At 46.1% G+C, this 15,285-nt stretch overlaps 1 protein-coding gene across 7 annotated transcripts in view; it reads left to right on the top strand.

The window, feature by feature from the left end:
- Window positions 1-14,990, top strand: part of XPNPEP1 (X-prolyl aminopeptidase 1) — a 54,446-nt gene extending 39,456 nt beyond the window's left edge. For all 7 annotated transcript variants that reach the window (XM_038578744.1, XM_038578747.1, XM_038578746.1 and 4 more), the window contains 11 exons: window positions 520-609; window positions 1,139-1,189; window positions 2,568-2,626; window positions 2,768-2,845; window positions 4,720-4,791; window positions 6,294-6,354; window positions 7,838-7,907; window positions 8,751-8,924; window positions 9,633-9,709; window positions 10,943-11,041; window positions 14,441-14,990. In XM_038578744.1, the coding sequence (XP_038434672.1) occupies window positions 520-609; window positions 1,139-1,189; window positions 2,568-2,626; window positions 2,768-2,845; window positions 4,720-4,791; window positions 6,294-6,354; window positions 7,838-7,907; window positions 8,751-8,924; window positions 9,633-9,709; window positions 10,943-11,041; window positions 14,441-14,569 (960 nt within the window). In that variant the 3' untranslated portion in view covers window positions 14,570-14,990. The remainder of the gene's footprint in view (window positions 1-519; window positions 610-1,138; window positions 1,190-2,567; window positions 2,627-2,767; window positions 2,846-4,719; window positions 4,792-6,293; window positions 6,355-7,837; window positions 7,908-8,750; window positions 8,925-9,632; window positions 9,710-10,942; window positions 11,042-14,440) is intronic.
- The last annotated feature ends 295 nt before the right edge of the window (window positions 14,991-15,285 follow it).

The following is a 15,285-nucleotide window of genomic DNA, read 5'->3' as shown; positions in this document are numbered from 1 at the left end:
TCTTAAATTGGATAGGGTCTTCCCATACCATGAAGAGCAGGTGATGTGTGATCCCGGAACAAGATAGAGGAAGGAGTGGGAGCCCTCCCTCATCAGTCGTGTGTGTCCTCAGACAATGGGAAAAAGCCTCCTTTGTGCAGCAAGAAAGGGGTTATTTCGGTCAAGCTTTGATCGTTAGTGAAGTCTGACCATGATCATGACCATGACCATGGAGGCTTGAAAAGCAGTATCTTCCTGATGGCTGGCAGCCAGCAGTGTCCAAGAGCTGAGGATGGGGGCAATAGAAGAGAAATACTCTGATGGACTTTATCTTTTTGGAAGAGCTCAAGCCCCTTTCGTCATGCTCAGAGTCCTCAACCGAAAGGGGTGGGTCTTCAATCCCCAGGCACAGCCAGGTGGGTCCTGAGTGGGAGCTCTTCACATGATTTGTCTTACATGTGATGTGCTGGGTGAAGCCGTGCCTGCCTTGGCCTGGGGTGCGTGGAGCCGGGTTTGATTTCCCGGCCCTTGTGCCCCTAGGATCATCGATGCTGTATGCCTTACACCCCCATCTGCATTGCCAAAGCTGTGAAGAATTCTGCTGAATCAGACGGCATGAGACGAGCTCACGTGAGTAAAGCAGCCTGTGCAGAAGAGCGGGTGTCAGAAGGCCCATCCCAGTCCCTCGCCTGCCGCATGGCTTTGAGCCTGGCACAAGGTCAGAAATTCTCTGAGCCTTCCAGTGTTAATGAGAGAATGAAATCAAACACTCAGTGGGTTAGATCTTTACAGAGTCTAACATACACCACAAAAAAAGGCATTGATGATGATGTCTCTTAAAAGGCCCAGCATATGTTTCAAGGCCAGCGGTGGGTCTAGAAGGATGCAAGGCCCACAGATGGCTTTTGCCAGTGGCTTGACCGCTGAGGGATTTGCCCCTGTTCTCCGGGAGGGCCTTTCCTGGTTGTGCCCTTTCCCTGCTGGTGGGAATTGCTGCCCAGTTGTTTACAGGGAGTGCCTACATGAAAAGTCCTGATGGCTAGAGGGCGTGCCCTGTGGGTCCAGCCTTCTCGGTATCCTGCTAGGGCTGGGCTCTGAATTTGCCCAGCTGATTTGCAGTAATAACTTTAAAAAAAAAATGTCTCCATTGTTTGCACAGATTAAAGATGCTGTTGCCCTCTGTGAACTCTTTAACTGGCTGGAGAAAGAGGTTGGTTCTTAGTCTTTGTTTACCACATGGCTGTAAATTATTCAGAAGCTGTAAACGTGTGACTCTAACCGTGGCCCTCTGCTCTGGTGACCCTGAGGTCTAAGGTCTTGATCTAATTTTAGTACTCTCTCTTGGTAGTTCTTTCAGGAAATTTGGTGTGTATTTAGAATTTTTTTTTAATTGTTGAAAATAGTAACATTGATGAAGAAAGAATTTCCTTAACTGAGAGGACCTTTTCTGGGTCAAGGCATTGTCTTATAAGTGGAATTTCATTATAAGGAAAAATGACTCACAATAATATTATAGACAAGCTGATTGTATTAAGAGAAAAAGATCTTTGTGTACATTTTAGACTTCAATTTGAGATGTAAAACTCTGGATAGTATATTGACTCTTCGGCCATGAGTTTCTTGCCTTTTCATTCCTTATGGTTGACAGCAGGGGGATTGCTTTGTGCTGTTATTAAACAATCTCATGTTCCCTTTAAGTGTTATATAAACAACTCTTTAAAAGTAGCTTAAATTGGAAAAAGAGTATCACCCTTACTCCCACCTGTGTAACTATTTTATTCCCTCTGGCTGTTGTTGTTCTGTGTAAATCAATTTTACATGTCTCTCAGTGTATAGATATGATTTTGTATTTTATTTTATTCACTTAGTACCATAGTGTGAGCATTTTCCATGTGCTTTGAGGCCTTTAAAAAGGATCCAAATTGAAAAAAAAAAAAAAAAAAAAGGATCCAAATTGTAAAAGCATTGTGTGGTGACAGATGGTAGCTACACTTGTAGTGAGCATAATGTAACACAGAGATGTTGAATCACTCTGTTGTATACCTGAAACTAACATAGCATTGTGTGTCACCTACACTCAAAACCACAAAAAAACAAAAAATAAAAAACAATAGCAACAGAAAAATGGATCCAAATAGAGAGGTTGTGTTTAGTGGTTAGACCAATTTGCCATTCCTCCTATTTTCAAGTATTTAGAGCTTTTTTTTTTTTGCGCTATTATCAGCTTGTAATACTATCTTTGTGTTTATCTTTTTATTTAGGATGACTTTTTTAGGACGATATCCTAGCAGGAGATGCTTTTGAATTTTTAAACTTAGATGGATTGTTTGGGGAGGTTTTAGGGCATAACACGGAGGCAAATAGTTGAATCAAAAATTGAAAGGATAGAAACCCTTCTACTTTAGATAGTTTTGATAAGAGTCTTTGGAAATTCCCTCATTAAAGATGAGACATCAGCTGTGTCCTGTAGGTAGAAAGTTGGGACATGGGAAGTGAAGAAAAAAATAAGCTTTTAATGCATGCCCTTTAATATGTACGAAATGCATTGATATATTGCCCCAGATGGTTTATAAGCAACTCTCTTATAGGTGCCCAAAGGTGGTGTGTCTGAGATCTCAGCTGCTGACAAAGCCGAGGAATTTCGCAGGTAAGGAACCATGTCTGGGGGCGTGGGGGCATGAACCTTATGGTTATTTCTTTGGCAAGTTAAATGAGACTGAGAGGGCCCTGTTTCTTGGCACAATAAAATCCTTTAAGCCGCTTTGCTCTCTGTGTCTTTCTGTTCTAGGCAACAGGCTGACTTTGTGGACCTGAGCTTCCCAACGATTTCCAGTACGGGACCCAATGGCGCCATCATTCACTACGCGTAAGGCATGCGGAGGAGCACGCTGCCTGGCTTTGCTGCTGCTTCTGCACAGAAGCCTGAGCAGGGGAGAGACATTATTTTACCAGAGGCCCCAATGCCCACCTCTATGTGTCTGTTGAAACTGTTCTTATATGGGACACGAGGACTTGTTATCTCTTGTTTCCTCTAAATCTCCAAGTCTCTGCCTTTTGGGAGCCTTGACCTCAGGTGTATGGCATTGATCTTCTCCATGATATAGTCAAATGGGTTGTCCCCTCTTTCCTTTCTGAGGTCACAAAAGCTGTATTCATAGCTCTTGATCATGGTGATCAGAATATTTTAGTGTTTGTCTTTCCTGATAATGGTAGCCTTCTTGATGTATGAGTCCAAACATCTTGTGAGCTCCATCCATCACCTCCTTACTGAAAAACTTATCACTAGGTTATTGAGCATCCTCTTGTGATAGGGAGGTAAGTAGCACCCTTTCTTTCCTCCCTGCGGGCTTGAAGCTTGGCACCCAGCCTATGGGGAATATCAGCAGATGATGTGCAAGATCCTGTGGACTCACAGCACAGAGCGTTCCCTGTACTCTGAGATGGGAGGAGCACTGATGAGTTTGGGAAATGAAACTTGGCTTGGTCATTAGGCTTTAGCTTCAGATTTGTCCAGTCGAATCGCTTTGCCTTGTGTTGAGCATTTTGAGTTCTTTGCTTCATGTCTGTGATATACACAATCAGTGGAGGAATGCTTGGTCTGTCTCACCGGGCTGTATATAGGCAGAGATCCCTGCCCCCCCCCCCCCCCCCTTTAATAATTGCTTTTAGACCTTTTAGTCTTGGGGCAAATTTTGAAGCGGTGTGTGGGAGATAGTCACAGATGTGATTGTGCAGTTCTCTTACATTAATGCTTCTGTTTCAAAATTAAAATGTAAAAAGGACTATAGTTTTTTTTGTCTTATGTTTAATTCAGGTGATGAATTTCTTGGCTGGATACTATCCTAGAATTTTGCATATAATTAACACATGAAAAAATTTCAGATCAAGGAGGGGGAGAAGTCTGCTTCTGCTTTGGCATTTTTACCCTGTGGGCTGTGGGAAGCCTGTTGAGAAGCAGGGCGCTGGAGCTGGTTCCATATCTGATTGTCTTTCTCAGTCGTTTGGCTTGAGTGTGACCACTGATGCCCTTGGTGCTGAAGAGAGGAGGTGGTGCCTGGAAATGAAGGAGTCCTTCTCTCAGATGCAGGACAGAGACTTGGAATGCTCCCTTTAGCATTTCCCAGTGCAGTGGTACTATCTGGAAATCAGATCACTCTTTAAAAATACTTCATGTTCATTTAAAAAAAGTGCTTCGGCATTAGAACATTGTGATCCACTCCTTTTCCCAGTTAAAATCCCTTTAGTTTTTCTCCCAAACTGAGACATTTACCTTCTGCCTGTCTGGTGGTGTGGGGAGCACATGGGGAGGCCCCTGACGTGGAATCTGAGGCTGGGGCCTGGACTCCCACACCTAGAGACAATGACTCTTGGCCGCTCCATTCCCAGTTTTCAGGACTATAGCATGGTCCTCTTGAATCTATTGATTATTATTTCTGTAGCTTTTATAATTATTACATGAATACCTGTTTTGTTCCAGATACAAATAGAGATAGATGTGAAGAAATACGTTCTTCTTCCCTCTCTTGAGCTGCTTATCCAGTTGTGGAGATAGATTGACTGGGTCTTTGAGTAGTTCTAGAAGATTAAATTATTTGGAATAATTGTGTGGGTAACTTTTAATTTTGATATAATTTCAGACTTACATAAGTTGTAAGAGTAGTATAAGGAACTCTTGTATGTCTTCTCCCAGATTCAGCAAGTAAATTTGTGGAATAATTAATTTTTAATTAACTTTCTTAGGCCAGTCCCTGAGACGAATAGGACCTTGTCCCTAGATGAAGTATACCTGATTGACTCGGGAGCTCAGTACAAGTAAGTGAACTACGGCTTGATTGGGGTTGGGTAAAAAAACTTGAATAGGGAGCAAGCCAGGCTCCAGCCAAGGGTGCTCAGCTGGGAATCTCACTCTGCTCCAGGCACTAATGGAATCGTTCTCATGTCTTGTCCTTTTTTTCACCCCTGCTTGAACTTGTCCATTGGTGACTCTTCCCACAAAAGGCTGTTTGATAGAAATGTTTAGTTCTTGGCCGGAAGTTGTTAAATACTAAATAAATAACTGAAAGCAAGCTTTCAAAACCATTGGAAAGGCTTCTTCCGTAGCTCATAAACTGCGTGCTAGCTCTCTGGACTTGCAGCGGCCCCAGGGCCTTACGAAGTGAGGGATTAATTTTAAATGAGTAAATGAGAAACTAGGGTTGCCCCTGAATTTCTGAATTTCCATCTTGATGTCTCGCAGCTTTCATACTCAGCCTCTAGAAAGTTTCTCAGAGAAGAACCCAAGATTTTGCTGGATCTGAATGCGGAACCCAGGAGAAGGAGCTGGAATAGATATTGTCTGCATTAAGAGAGCACAAGCCAGGCCTTTTAATGCTCCATTCCCACTGCAGTTGGGACTGTGGCTGATGGAGAGCCTGAGTATTTTTTTTATTTTTAAAGATTTTATTTATTTTTTAGAGAGAGAAAGAGAATGAGAGCAAGATTGGAGGGAAGGGCAGAGGGAGAGGGAATAGGAAAGAATCTCACTGACCTGATGCTGAGTGCAGAGCCCTACATGGGGCTTCGGATGCTTAACCGACTGAGCCACCCAGGTGTCCCTGGAGAGCCTGATTATTTGGTGGGGTCCGCCACATATGTGGAAATGACAGCCTAGCGTGGGACACATTGGTTACCATTAATGATAATAGCTTAGAGCTCAGGGTGTTGAGATGATTCAGTTTTAAATTTTAGTAGGATTGCAAAATTCCCATTTCTATGTTAGGGGTGTGAATTAGTCCACTCTAAGAGATGCCTTTGGGTATTTTTAGGGTCTAGTCCTTTGCTGTCCTGATGGGAGGAATTAGAGGTTGGCCCTGTTTTGATAGAAGCAGTCTCCTATTTGCTCCTATTTACTTTGTCCTCCTCCCCCTCATTTATAACCCCGTGATAGTGTCTCCGATGAGACAGTCCTCACATTGTAGACCAAAAGTGCTTATGTCAGGGCCTGACAGAGTTCATTCTCACTACCTCCGACCATCCTAGCATTCATACTTTGTTTCATTTTATTTATTTATTAAAAGATTGATTAATTTGAGAGAGAGAGAGAGAGAGAGAGAGAAGACCACAAGCCGGAGGGGAGGAGGAGAGGGAGAGGGAGAGAGTGAATCTCAAGCAGACTCCACACTGAGCATGGAGCCCGATGTGGGGCTTGATCTCAACGACCCTGAGATCATGACCTGAGGTGAAACCAAGAGTTAGATGCCTGACTACACCACCTAGGTGCCCCTGAGCAAAAGCTTATTTTTAGTGAACACTAATCTGTCCTTTCTTTTGGAAAGGGATGGGACGACAGACGTGACACGGACCATGCATTTTGGGACCCCTACAGCCTATGAGAAGGTAAGCTGGAGCAGAAAACGAGAGAGCCCTCCCTGTTTTCTTAAGAATGGCATTGCTTTTATGAAAAGGAGTTGTATAATGAAGTAAAATTTGTCTGTCAGTTAGTAAAACAGCTCATTACTCTGGAGCCTGGCTTATCTGCTTCGTGATGTCCATTTAATTAATTACTGGAGAAATTTTAAAAGCATTCCATTTGCTAAGGTCAGAGCCACTCAGATTTCAGTTTACACAGCGTCAGTGTTCTCTTGAGTCAGGAAATCTCTATGGAGATGGGAGTGGGGTAGTGAAACGTCTGCTTTTTACACACGGTCTTGATTTGATTCTGAAAGCCACCTGCCTTCTTTTAAGTTCAGCATTTCCATCTATGGCTTACCTCAGGCACCCCCTGCAATGGTACACACTGCTTAGGTTGTGCTGTCTGGCGTGGAGAGGAGATGGCAGTGAGGTAGAGGGATGTGCACCAGGAGTCTGGAGGTTGGACTTCAGGTCTTCTCTGCTGTACACTGGCCCCGTGACTTGCCTAAAGCACTTAGACCACCTCCATAAAAAGGGGGGTAAGAATACCTGCCTCCAGGGCTGGTTGTAAAGGTGCCATGACCCTGGTAAGTTCCTGGATCAGTCCCTACCAGGTGAATGTTGGTTGAGTCTCTTGAGTGAATCTGTTTTTCTAGGAGCTCCTATAGGAAGTATATCCCAGGGGAAGAGTTTTATGCTAAGCTGCAGAGCAGATTTCATAGTTTTAGTCTTGTACCTCATCTGTTTGTAGACACGAGCACCTTAAAATAATTTGACCTCCGTGCCACATACCTTTGGCATGATTCTTTTGTGCAGGCTAAAGAGCTCGAGACCAGATTGAAGGGTGTGGGTTTAGTCATGGTTCTGTACCTTACTGGCAGGCCACTAACCTTCCAAGCAGCACTCTTCTTTTCCAGGCAGTAGGGCTAAGCCCTGAGTATAACACTGGTAAGGGGCACAGATGCTGGAGCAAGACCGCCTGGCTTCAAGGTCAGATGCTGCCAATTACGAGCTACACCATTGGCAGGCTAATTCATCTGTGTCAAGTGAGGGTGACAACAGAATCTCCAGCATAGCGTGTGGCGTTTAGTGTTCAGTGCTTAGTACCATGCCTGGCACAGGGGGACTAGCTCGGTAAATGTTAGCTGGTGTCATCAGGATTTTTTGTTACTTTTCCTCGTCTTTCTCAGGCTTAAAGTGTATCAGAATGTTCATTACAAGGGAAGGACCTGTGGACTCATCTCTCTGACAGTTCTCTTTTAACTAAATTTAATTTCAGGATTTTCTAAAAAATCGGCCCTATGGCCCACCTTTTTTTTTCCACCAAAGTTTTTTCTTTTTACTCTGATTTTCTCTGTGGTGTTGCTAAAAACCTTCAGAAGCAAGGTTTTCTGAACTGCCGGGAAACTACAGGACCGAAGCATCATGTCCTCATTCTGCAACATGCCTCCTGGGTTTTCTTTGGCAGGAATGCTTCACATATGTCCTCAAGGGCCACATAGCTGTGAGTGCAGCCGTTTTCCCGACTGGAACCAAAGGTAGGTGGTTCCTTCTGTCATATGGCAGGCTTTTTCTTGTTCAGGCACCAAACATGTCTAAATTTGAGTAGGAGAACATTTCCTTTCTTGTCATGTAAGGCCCAGCCAGGGCTAGTGTTGCATGGAGTCTCCTAGAACCACTGACTGAGCTCAGGGAACCTCCCAGGGAGCCAGGCTTCGGTTTGGGCCTGACATCAGCGGTGTACCTCTCCTAACCACCTAAGGTGTTAGATGAGACATATAGGTGGATCCCAGGAGAGAGCAGCCAGGGCTGAAGGCCTCCAGACCTGAGTGGAGGTTGATACAGCCTCCTATCTGTCCTGCCTCAGTGGACCAGTGCCTCCTTTTGGGATCCTTGTCAGGATTTATTTTCCTGGGGACCTGACTTCACATATATACCAGATGAGGACTGATGGCTGGGCATTGGATCTGCTTAGATTGGGCCTGCATTCATCTCCCTTGGCATCTACTTCCTTGTAGTCTGTTTAGAGTCTCCTCTTTGTAATCCTGAAGCCTCAGGATCCCAGAGCCAGGAAGGGGATGTCTGTATCATCAACACCCTGAGCTGCTGCAAGGTATCCAGCCCCTTCACTGGCTTCCTGGACAAACAGTTCTCTAGCTTTAGACTGAGCTCCAGACTGGCTGGGGAGTGGCCGTCCTTGGGAGCTCTGATTGTTAGTTCTTTCTTAAGCTGGGTTGAAATCAGAGCCCTCCAGTAACTTTTACACGTTGGTTTCTGTTTCACTTTCTGGAGCCAAGCATAATAAATCTAATCTCTAAAGTGCTTTGCAAATTGAAAAGTACTGGACAAATATCATCAAGTGGTTCTTATGTGTCTTTCAGGACACCTTCTTGACTCGTTTGCCCGCTCAGCTTTATGGGATTCTGGCCTGGATTACCTGCACGGAACAGGACATGGTGTTGGGTCTTTTCTGAATGTTCACGAGGGTCCTTGTGGCATCAGTTATAAAACCTTTTCTGATGAGCCTTTGGAGGCAGGCATGATCGTCACTGATGGTAAGTGTCCCTCACATCCAGGGTGTGCACGGGTCTTTGAGCCTGTATGAGGCTCTCTGTTGTTTCTTATATTTTGATGATCTTAAAGTAAATTGGATATAATTTCCCCCTTTTGTCACCTTGAATTTAACAAGACAACTTTTTATGATTATAAAAGTGGTACGTGTTCATTTTAGAAAAGGTGAGACTGTGGGACAGTGTGTGGAAGATGAAAATCATTTGGAATCCAACTACCTAGGGGGAAACATTGCTTAATATTTTGATGTTATAGCTGTTGGTCTTTTATATATGTGTGTATCTTTTTTTTTCTAATCATTCCGATTCTACTGGATGACATATTGTTTGTATTCTACTTTCTTACTTAATGTACTACTTTTCCCACATCATTACCAGATCTCTGCATAAATTTTAATGCCTGCATCGTGAATGTGCTCCAGTGATTTATTTGGTGAACCCTCTGTAATTGTATTCCCTACCCTGGCACCTGTTTTCAGGGACTTAGGAACCTTTTTGTTCTTCGAGTACCTATTGGGGGTAGCCTTATGGAGGAGGCATCTCTGGGCTCTTGTGGCTGGACTTGAGTGGGCTCTTGACCTGTTTCCCCTGCTCCTTCAGAGTGGAACTGTCATTCCAGGAGCAAGCCCTTCCCCTCTGTGTGCACGTGTCTATCATGGGCTGCTTTTCATTTCTGGGTTTGATTTCTTTTAGAGCCGGGGTATTATGAAGATGGGGCTTTTGGAATTCGCATTGAAAATGTTGTCCTGGTGGTTCCTGTGAAGACCAAGGTAGGTGATTATTTATTTATTAATTTATTTAAAATTTTTCTAATTTCTAATGAGGCAAAATGAAGATGTTTGTCTTTGGAGCCACGAATGTGCCATTCTGGAGCCAAACTGGATCTTCCTTGCCCCGATATCAGGGAGTCCCTTAGAAATTACTCTCCTCTGCGAAACCAGAAAGAAAAACCTTAGTGAATTGGGATCCACAGCTGGAATTCATGGGCCCCAGGCAGGCCCCTGCCAGATGTGATTTGGAGCTCTCTCTGAGTTTACTGGAGACTGCTTCTTGTCATGATGCTTCCTCTACTGGGGGCAAGTGTTGGGGCTGAGAGAGGTGCTTGTTTAACGGCTCCTCCCAAACCCGGGGCCAGGGCTTGGAAACTGTATTTTCAACAAATGTCTCAGATGATTTTTATTGGGTAAAACTGAGGAACCCTCAGTTATCCATGGGTCAGGCCCTGCAGGCTGGTGATTAGACAGGTCTTTTGCCCTCCACAAGACAGGTGCTTCACCTCCCCATCACTATTATCAAGAGGTTACAAGGCTTGAGGTGCTAGGCTTTACCTAGAAGACCCATTTATTCCTGTTCTGTGGTGATGGTGGAAATGGAACAGTTGGCAAGAAGTGGCTTCCTTTTTTTTTTTTTTTTTTTTAAGAAGTGGCTTCCTAAGCCTGCTCTCTGCTTCCACATTGAAGTCACTGTCCTTGTGAGTGGCCTCTCACCTCACTCAGTCCCACAGGCCTTGCCAGGAGCAGAGACCCAGCATGCTGGCAGGTGCCCTGGCCATTCCATGCTATATAGCATGGACAGACCTGTTATCAGTCACCTGATGAGACCAGCTAGTCAAGGCAGGACACATGGTTAACTTAAATAAAAGTGATGTTGGGGACTTGTACTCCGATAGAGTCTTGAGAACCCAAACCAATGATGCCCCTCATCCAGACTCTACCATGCTCTGCCCCTGCTGCTTCTCTTTCACAGTGGACATTAGCTTGCAGACCTGCTGCTGACAGCCCCCTCCTTGGCATAGCGGAGCAGCTCGAGGACAGTGGCATCAACTGGGTTCATTGTACCTCCTGGGCCTATGAAAATGCCGACCGGCTTACCCCTTCTTGGTTTCCTAGTCACACCTGGCCCCAGGGCATGGGGGCGGTGATCATGTCTGGGGGGAATGACCTCATGGTGGTTCACTGTGGTAGAGAGGAGTAAAAACTTGTGTTTTCTTCCTTTTCCAACAGTATAACTTCAATAACCGGGGAAGCCTGACCTTTGAACCTTTAACTTTGGTTCCAATACAGACCAAAATGATAGATGTGGATTCTCTTACAGACAAAGAGGTAATGAGGATGGCTTGGAAGAGACAGAATGAGAGTGGGGGTGGAGAGCTTACCTCATATTCTCTAGTCTGTTCTCACTTTTTTAGAGGTGTGTGCCACCTGAGTCTGAAAATCCTGGGTCTCCTGAGGACTATAGGTGCTTGTCCTGCATTTATTTGTTGGCTCTCCAGGTAGAGATAGTCCTCCTTGCACCATTGTGGGGCTGCAAGTCTATGACTGGGACTGGTCTATGTTGCTTTCCTTGAGGCCCAGACCTGTAGGTGTGCTGAGGTGTGTTTAGCAAACCATGGGCCACGCGTCTTCTCTCTGAAAAGCCGGATGGGTGGTAGGGCCTGTTGGCCATTGCATATGCCAGATTGTTTTCTCGTGTTGAATGAAACATTAAGGGAATGAAAAGCAAAATCTATTATCACATGCCCAGTTTTCACACAGAGAGAAGAGAGGTGGTGCCTACTATCTGGTCACTCCAGGCTGTGAAACTCTTTGTAAAGCTTGGAGCACAGTGGTGCCCACTATCAAGCTCAGAGGGTTGCAGGTCTTGAACCCCCCCTCACATCCTGTGGTGGGTGTCCAGGCCCACAGGGCCAGGTGAGGCGGCAGGCCCCGGGACCCAGAGTAAGGCCTGAGGGATCAGGCAGGTGATGAAAATCAGAGTAGAGAAAAGGGTCAGAAACAGGGCAGGAACAGTCAGCACTGGACAGACAAACCGTTCCCAAGCCAGAAGCCAGGAGGACACAAGTTCCAGAGCAAGGCAGGTGACTGATGGGAGCCAAAGGCAGGACAAGCATGACAGGTTACTGTAGGAGCAAATTTTTGTTGCCCAGAAGAGCCACTGGCCTCATCCTGGGGACCTTGAAGTGCCCCTTCAGGCATCTGGGCCTCATGCTTGGCACCAGAGCAAATGCCTCCAAGGCCTGAGGAAGCCTCGCTGTTGGACTGTAGAATGGGACTCCCCAGCCAGAAGCCTCTTTTCCCTTATCCAGCTCACAGATGGGTGACAGAAAAAGGCCATCTACTTCCTGCTTAGCATGGGCACCTCTGCTTAACCATCATTGTCCTTGACCAGCCAGATGTCCCCACTCACGGCACTTAAACGAGGGGTACTGTTGTGGCTTTATTCAGCATGTATATGGTGCTGGACAGGAGATAGCTTGTCGGCAGCACAGGGTCCAGTGTGTCTCTGGCAGGAAGAGTTCCTTCAGCAATCCAGGGGCTCGTCTTGAGCCCCCCTAGGGTGACTCAGGTGAAAGGGAACATGAACATATGAGTGGGCATGGAAGCCATCCTGCTTTGAATCCTTGGTGCACCGTAGGAGCCAATGTCTCTTCTCACGGGCTTGGATACAGCTTCCAGGGTCTTAGCAAGGGATTCTCCTGCAATCCTGTAAAAAGTCACTCTCCTCTCGGCAGCCCATGGCAGTGGCTTCCTACCACATAACTCTAGGTCACACAGTCTTTGCTGTCCCTATAAAGTGCACTATCAGGAGCCATTCCTCCCAGTGATACTCTACTTTGTCCCGGGAAATAGTACATGGGGAGGAGCAAGGCCATTCTTCTTTGAGGGAGAGTTTTGTTAACCTAACTCAGTCCACCCCATGACATTGGACATAGACCAGTGGGCTCTGTTGTCATCATTGGTTCATTACTACACTGTGCACGGCCAAGTCACTGAACTGTTCTTTCTACCAATTAGTTTTTATAGGGCAGATAGTATCTTCTTAGCCTTAGATCATAAGCAAGTTCCTACAAAGAGCAGTAGATGTATTTAACATATCAAGCAGAGTACATTTGTTGTTTCTTTTAGCAAAAGAATCTTTTTCCATGTACCCCTTAATAAATCTGGGGCTTCATTCTCTTTGAAGGCACATTACTACCCACAACCAGATTCTTTCCATTTGGCTTTTATGATACTTGGTCATGCCCGTTACCATCTCCCAAACAGTCTTTTTGGTTTCTTTAGGGACTTTGTGGGTTGGGTTTGCATTCCCATTCTTTATCACCAGATGGCAGCTGAGGACTTTGGTCATGAACATGGGCGGCTGCAGACTTTCAAGGCCTTTGGGATGTTGGTCAGGCCCCACTGAGGATGTGGGTACAACTGAAAGGGTCTTAGGGGACTTTGACCTTGGCTTCAGGGTTGGCTGCCTTGGGCTGCAGGCTGTCTTGTAGCCCATTCTGACCCATAGCAGTCTGCTAGCTTTTGACACCCTGTCCTGCTCCCCAGCTCCCAGCAGGGGCTAGTAGATTCTTAATAGTGGGGAGTGGAGCCCTGGCTGGGTCAGAGCCCCCTGGCAGTACCACTGCATCTGTCTGCCCATCTTAGTCCCTGAGCTCATCCTTGTACGTGGGCAAGACCATAGTCCCTGATGTCCATCCTTTTGTAATACCACTGCCTTCCCACATGGTGTGTGGGTCATCACAACAGCAGCATAGATGATGATATTACTCTTGCCATCCTCACTGCAGCTGAGTGTCTGGTCAGGCCCACTTCATGGACAGTGAAGAGAATAGGTGGTAGTCCTCTGGGTAGAACTTGCTTCACTCTAGCCTTCACACCCACCCTGCCCCAAGGGGGAGACTTCACCCTTTTATGGCTACAGAACTTTCACCATCAGGTGCCGGGAATCAGCTCTGACCCAGGCACCAAGTCCTGTCAGACCTCCTTCATTCTTACCTCTTTTTAAAAAAATCTCTTGGGGTGGTGGGCACATTCAGCTGAGTGTCTGAAAGTTAAGCTCCCAGCCCCATCCTGTAGCACCGCAGTCCTTGGTCGCCAAAGGTTTGGGGTTCATCTAGATAGCCACACTCCCAAGACCCATAGGGGCTCAGCTGATCCTAGTTTATTCAGCTTTGTCAGTGGATACAAATAGGAAACTCAGTGCATTGGTGGGACACCTTCAGGTATGTCTCTTAGCAGGGCTCTTACTGGCCATCTCAGCGCTAGTTTTCAGTACTCTCTCCTCCACTGCCACCCTGAGATGGCGAAGGTATTTGGGAACAAGGCCACATAGGTGGGCGTAGAACCTACCAGATTGCCTGCCCCATCCCTCTTACAATGTCCTGTGGTTGTGGCTTCTGGGGGTCCTGTTGAGAAGAATACCTGGTTCCAGGTTACTCTGACTCAGGGGAGCCCAACACCATGACTTGCTCTCAGGTAAGTATGGTTCCTTCACACGCAGTAGACTGTTCTGGAAGCATTTTGCCGGAAGTGATGTGGCCTTGTCCCATCGATTTCCAGGGAAATAGAACACGAGGAAGTCACTTGTCCCTAAGTAGGGGGAGAAGGTTTTGTGTATCTTTGTCCTCAACTTGTAATCCTGGCACTCGGGGCCTCCCTGTTTGCCCATGGAATCCTTGGGAGGGGTGTGAATACCGCATTTGGCTTTCTCCCTTCTTGTAGTGTGATTGGCTCAACAACTACCACCTGACCTGCAGGGATGTGATCGGGAAGGAATTGCAGAAGCAGGGCCGCCAGGAAGCTCTCGAGTGGCTCATCAGGGAGACACAGCCCATCTCCAAACAGCATTAATGCCTCCCTGGTTTGGGTTTTTGTAAGATGCTCCAGGGAAGGGAAGAAACCTGGCAGATTCCTGACATCTGTCTCCTTTCCTCTCCTTCCTTTCTTCCCCTTTTTACTTTGAGATTCTAAGGAGAACTGAAAATCTTCTTATCCTCTTTGATATTTTCTTGCAAACACTCGATCTTTTATGATTTTTTTAATTATTGAGAACGAGCCAAGAATAAAATTGCTGCACTGGAAGGAGGGTCCCCCCAAAACTGAACACTTGACCCGGGGGGACGCCTCGAGCAGCCACAGTGAGTTCTCTGGCCCGTGATGGTGAAGCCCTGCGCGCTTGCTCTCTGATGGTTCCAGGTGCTAGTACATCATTCACAATCTCCTTGATTCATGGGACTGTATTTATGATCAGTGAATAAAATGTCAAAATGTACTCTGTCTCAGCCGTGTCTTTCCTCGCATCACTGTCCACCCTGCGTGTTAGACAAGCTCATTCCTAGGGCTGGTGGCCTTTGGGGGAGATGTTTTCTAGGTAGAAGGTTCCCTCTGAGGGCAGATCCCTGGCCTCCCCACATATTTTCTGGCTTAACTGGAAAGCCTCCCTTTCTTTTCTCTAGAAAACCCAATATTTTGGTGAGTATGTCAAAAGTGAGTCTTCTGTGGTCCATCCGGTGTCACACATTGCGGGGTCTCCCCCGCACACCAAAGCCATCATATTTCCTTGCTTG

This window comes from Canis lupus, chromosome 28 (genome assembly GCF_011100685.1).
Source record: "Canis lupus familiaris isolate Mischka breed German Shepherd chromosome 28, alternate assembly UU_Cfam_GSD_1.0, whole genome shotgun sequence".
In the NCBI taxonomy this organism is placed as follows: domain Eukaryota; kingdom Metazoa; phylum Chordata; class Mammalia; order Carnivora; family Canidae; genus Canis; species Canis lupus.
Note: the sequence above shows the minus strand (reverse complement) of the source record. Positions and strands in the feature narration are given on the sequence as shown.